The sequence below is a fragment of the Psammomys obesus genome, unplaced genomic scaffold, assembly GCF_907164565.1.
Source record: "Psammomys obesus unplaced genomic scaffold, mPsaObe1.curated_primary_1811, whole genome shotgun sequence".
NCBI classification, from domain to species: Eukaryota; Metazoa; Chordata; class Mammalia; order Rodentia; family Muridae; genus Psammomys; species Psammomys obesus.
The window spans coordinates 8770252-8776251 of record NW_026589137.1 but is presented as its reverse complement, the minus strand read 5'-3'; the positions used below and the strand labels follow the sequence as shown (position 1 = coordinate 8776251).

The 6000-nt window shown below is 40.2% G+C and overlaps 1 protein-coding gene across 1 annotated transcript in view; it reads right to left on the bottom strand.

The window, feature by feature from the left end:
- Positions 1-6000, bottom strand: part of Trpc5 (transient receptor potential cation channel subfamily C member 5) — a 375446-nt gene that overhangs the window by 38042 nt on the left and 331404 nt on the right. Inside the window, exon 7 of the mRNA XM_055604931.1 lies at positions 632-827. Within this exon, the coding sequence (XP_055460906.1) occupies positions 632-827 (196 nt within the window). The remainder of the gene's footprint in view (positions 1-631; positions 828-6000) is intronic.

Here is a 6000-nt window from a genome sequence, read left to right as displayed (position 1 = left end):
ATATATATATATATATATATATATATATATATATATATATATATATAGGCATTCTTATAAACTGAGCATTATAGTGCACTTCTATAGTGTAATTCCAGGAGCTGAGACGTGGAGACAGGAGAATCAGGAGTTCAGGGTTGTCCTCTGATCCACAGTGAGTTTTAGGCTAGCTTTGGATGCTACTAAGATGTTGTAGCAAAAACAAAAGGACCATTTTTATTTCTCTGAAAGCTGTGTTTGCAACAGAATCCCAAATTTAGGAAAGGAGATGTTTGCAGCATTCTCCCTAGAGAAACTGAGCAACTGGATTTATCCTGAATATACATAAGAGAAAGGACAAATTGAGTAGCCAACTGTGCATACTTCCCCCTAGGTTTCCTTACCATGGCAAGAAAGTTGATGCAAATACTTTAAAACGTTTTCAGCAGATAGCAAGAAAGTCATCAACTAGAGTAATCTGATGTATATCAGTAGCATTCTACACACTAAGACCACAAACTGAGGAACATGTAGTTGAACAACTGACTAATGCATATTCACTAATGCGTATCTGCCAAGGCAGACAGACGGTTTCATTGAGCCTAGAATGTGCTCCACATCACTGTGAGTTCTGCTGCAAAGCATTACTCACGGCAATCAGCTGGTAGGAGTTGTTCATCATGGCAATGAGCATGTTCAGCAGCACCACCAGGGAGATGACATTGTAGGTCCCAAACATGGTGGCTCCCACAAACTCGGTGAACTCGTGTCTGGCCTTCACATTGGTGACATAGAGATTCAAAAGACCAAAAACGGACCAGAAGAGTGACTGCAGGGTTTCAAAGAGCCTAAAAGAGATGCAGGAACAGGTTAGTTCTCTGAGAAGTGTGGAGAGCTATGAGGTGGCTTATAAAATGGCAGTTATATTTTTATATTTTGGGCGGGTAGACTGCCATGCTTGCGTAGTTCGGTTTCCAGATAGCCAGCTCACTTCATCTGGACACTTTGCTCTTCTTCCTGGAATATTCTTTCTCTCCTCTCAGAGTACTGGTAACTTAGAAATGCCCAGAGCATATCTCATGGGCCATTTCCTCTACCAAACCATATTTCCCACTGCAGACCATGCTATCTATTACCTTTCTAATGATTTGGGTTCAGTGAACGCAGAGCTTAAGAACACAGAGCTTTGCAAGTTGGAGAGATGACTTAGTGCTGCTCTTCTAGATGACCCAAGTGCAGGTCACTGGACCATGTCACAACTGTCTGTTACTTCAGCTCTAGGGAATCTGTCTCCTCTGGCCTCTATAGGCACCCGCACTAATAGGCACACACTGACATAAAGACATACATTTGCCTACATATAATTAATTTTTAAATGTAAGGTGGAGCTTGGGCTATACTGCACCATGTTGAAATCTCAGCTGACCTTGCTTTCTCTCTCACTGAAAAAACATGAGGACAAGTTGCCTTTCCCCTCTCCCTTGGTTTTGGTCCCAGGGATGGAAGATAGGGGCTCATGTAGGCTAAATATCATCCCTATCACTGAGTTGTACTCTTGTTTCTACTTTCTTGTTCTCACAGACTCAGGTACTACTAAACTCAGTGGACGAGCTTGATGCATCTCATGATAATAAGTTATATGTTTTAATATTATATGATTTAAGTATTATTAAGAACACTATACACATGCTGTATGTGTTTTTAAAAAAATTTTTTGACAAGATCCCAATTCATTGTACAGACTAGACTGGCCTCCAAGTCAATATTTGCTGCCTCTGCCTCTTGGTTGCTGGGATTAAAGGTATGCACCACCACACCGTGGCGTGTTTTACACTTTTATGAATACATTATTTTTTTGAGATTAAATTTTATATTGTAAATGAAGGTATTTCTCAGCTCCAATAAAGAAGATAAATTCCGAATCCATTTTAACTTTTAAGCTACTTGGGAACACAGATTTCTTGCTAATGCATACATTATTATGACTCATAAAACTTTATGATAAAAAGCAGTACCTTTTACATTAGAATATGTGTTACTAATCCATAAAATGATGTGGTACTGCAAAGAAATGGGGAAAACATATAAAGAGAATCATAGAAAAAATCCAAGAGGTGATTTTTATATGATAACTATAGAGAATTTCAAAATCTGCAGAGGAAATATTGACTTTTTAATGAATAAGAAACCAATACATTAGAGAAAAACCTTATTATTATTGATGATGTTACATTCAGAGATTGATTGGCTCAAGAACACTCAGCTAGTAAGTGCTGAGCCAGAATTCAAGGGCAGCTCTTTGTGACCTCACCAAGCTGTTAATTATGCCAATCTCTATTAGATGGCTCTGCACATTATTGCTTTCTGTTTTAGTCTCCATACCCAAATATGGAATGTTGCAGTGATAATCTTTTAGCACCTGAGGTTTCTTCTGTCTTGTATTCAGAAATCTGCCTAATATTCTGCCTAACAAAGACAAAGGCTCTCTAACAAAATTGCTAATGCTTTGGGTGAAAATCAATGATATGCTCCATGAACTTTCAGATGACACAGGACTGGGAAAAGTGGCTAATAAACTGAAATGAAGACTCAAAGAAAAAAAGTTCTCTTCTGACCTCTACACCAATGCTGTGGCATATGTATCTCCCCAACAACATGTAATTAAAAATGTTAGAAAACATTTCAACAGCTTGAAGCAATGGGTTGAGAGTAACATACAGAATACAATAGAGAGCTGGGTATTGCTTTGTCCAAGTGCTGGATGAGAGAAATAGGGAAAAAAAAACCAAGAGGTTTTGCTGAAAGTGAGCTTAATGTGATCAGTAGAGTGGCGGAGCTGGATAGACAATTTACCAAAGGGGGTAGAGACAAAAGGAAACAATCTACAATGAAGAAGAGGATTGCTTCATACCCATCCATGTTGTAAATGGCTTCCTTTTCCAACTGGTGATTCTGAATAAGGTCAACTAGACCACCCAACATTTATTTTCTGGTGATGCCGTATAATATTTATGTGAGATGTTATCACTGGGGAACATCAGATAAAAGCTCCATGGGGTTCTCTTATATTATTTCTTAATGTTGCAAGTAAGTAAGTCTATAATTATCTCCAGATTTAGAATGATAGTTATTACCACTCTTCACTGTTTAAATTATTTAATGGGTATTGTGAATATCTTTAGTTCCTGGGCCTCTGTATGGTAAGTACAAACCTGATTACAATGGGAGTCTCACTTTGGTGGAGACAGACAGATGACTAACATACAGAAGGTTACCTATGATAGAAGACATGTGTTTAAAATGCTATAGGGAAATGGAAATAATCTACAGGAGAGAGTGGGCATGAAAAAGTTTTAGAACTGGTGACACTTAAAATCTAGAAGGCTGGAGAAGAGTCTGCCAAACTAGCCAGGTGTGTGATTCCTAATTGTGTGTGTGTGTGTCAAATTGACACAGCTGGGAAGAGGAAACCTCAACTGAAGAATTGTCTCCTTCAAATTGGCCCATGGGCTTGTCTGTGGGGGGATTTTACTGATTGCTAATTGATGTAGGAGGTCCTAGTCCACTGTGTGCAGTATCATCCCTAGGCTGAAAGGTGGGCCTGGGCTGCTTAAAAAAAATTTGAGCATGAGTCTGCAAACCAAGTTGGTTAGCAATAGTCCTCCTCTGCTTCAGTTCCTGCCTCCAGATTCCTGCCTTGACTTTCTGAATTGACTTTCCTCAATAAAGGACTATCACCTCAAAGTGTAAGATGATTTAAAGATTTCCTTCTCCATGTGGTTTTGGTCAGAGCAATTTATTAGAGCAATAGAACTCTAACTTCAACTGTGAGGACAGACAGAGGGAGTGGTGAACCATGTACAAGAGCCACACAGTTGAGACAAGAAGCTTTTGTGTATCTTGGAAGCAGAAAATATTGACTAAGAAGAGTGAAAGTGTGTAGGGGCCTGCTTTCAAATTTCCAAGTCCCTGCATGATATGGTAAAGAAGTTGGATTTATAGAGGGTTGCATGCACTGGGTAACCATCAAGCCAGGAATGATAAAATGATACTGGGATTTAGAAAGATATTTCCACACAGTATGGGGGAAATTATCATGAGGGGAGGCAGGAGACCAGCTAAGAGGTTCTTACTGTGATTCTTAGTATTTAGGCCCGAACCTAAACAATGTTATTCTCTGTATCTCTGTCTCTGTCTCTCTGTGTGTGTATGTGTGTGTGAGAGACAGTGAGAGAATGAGAGAGAGAGAGAGAGGAGCTTCAGAAAACACAACTGACAGGGTGAGTGAAACACTAGCTGTTTCATGAAGAAGAGTGTAAGCATGTCAGCTGGCTTGCAGGATTCTGGCTGCTGTCATTTAATGAGCTGAGGAATTAAAGGGAATATAAGTTAAGAGTGACAACATGGAGGTAAGTGATTTAGTTGTGGACACTCAGTGTCTTAAATGGGCTGTGGAATGAATACCCAGGTGTTTTCAGGGGACATCTGTAGATGAGCTCCGGGACCACTGAAAACAGATGTTGGACTTACAAGTTAGCATCTTTACATTTTCATTCTGTATCCCTCATCAGTCTCTATGTCCAGAGACTGATGGTGCTCTCCTCTTTCAGGAGCAGATGAAAGCTGGGTATTCCAAATATGAAATGCAGAGCTCAAATCAATGAAAGGGTTGCCATGTAGTTGTTAGCATGTATATTGTGTTCCTCACAAAATACATCTAAAGTGGAAAAGAATTTTCACCACATCTTAAAGCACAATAGCAATGACATTACTCAAGAATCATAAGGAAGAAGGAAAGTTAGGTGGGCAGACACCAAACTTTTCATGAGGTATCTAAAAATAACTCACATTCTCTTTCTGTAGAAGACCGTCTTTTTCCTAGAGGGGACAGAAGCTCCACAAGAAGAGCAACAGAATCAAGAAATCTTGGCCCAAGGGTCTTTTCTGACACTGATACTCCAACGAGGACCATGCATCAGATAACTTAGAACCCCTGCACAGATGTAGCCCATGGCAGCTCAGTGTCCAAGTGGGTCCCCTGGTAATAGTAACAGGGACTGTCTCTGACATGAACTCAGTGGCTGGCTCTTTGATCACCTCCTACTGAGTGGGGAGCAGCCTTATCAGGCCACAGAGGAAGACAATGCAGCCAGTCCTGTTGAGACCTGATAAGCTAGGGTCAGATGGAAGGGGAGGTGGACCACCCCATCATTGGACTGGGGGAGGGGTATGGGAAGAGAAGAGGGAGGGTGGGTGGGGTTGGGAGGGGATGAGAGAGGAGGCTTCAGCTAGGATACAAAGTAAATAGACTGTAATAAATTAAAATGTTGTCTTTTTTATTTTTGGCTGACCAGCATGCAATTTAATAGGTGATATTATCAACACCAAGGTTGAAGTGTTTAAAAGAAAATAAATCTGGATGATGACTCTTTGGAAGAAACCAATCCAAAGGTGGAGGTAAAGTTGAAATGACATTACTGTTACTTTGGGTCCAACATGACAATGCATGTTCATACCTGATACCTCAAGACATAATTTCATATATGGCAGATTCTCATTCATGTTGATAGTCCCTGTGAAGGAAACATGGGAGCAACATTTCCATTGGCAACAGAAGTATTCATAGTGATTACAAACTTGCAGGAAGGCATTTCACATACTTCCTTGGCAGATTTCACACAGAAGGGGAGTCCTTAGGACTCAGCGTCCTGGAAGACACTTTGCATTCAATTGTTCCACCCTTTCAAAGACTTTTACAGGAGTAATCTAGTCTCTTGGTTCAAATGACACTATAGAATTGCTCTTTCTAATGCTGTTAGGTGGATATGAGTCCTGTCCCCAGAGGCATGCAGAAGAAGAAGGCCAAGTTTCTAGCGATGAAACTCCAGCAAGGTTACTGTTACAAAGTTACTGTTATGCACTCTGCTTGGCTTAACAACACAGTGATAGCTCTTGACTGACCCACTCTGGACCTTTATCTGCTCATTTTTTTCCTATCCAAGATTTTACTGTGATCCATAG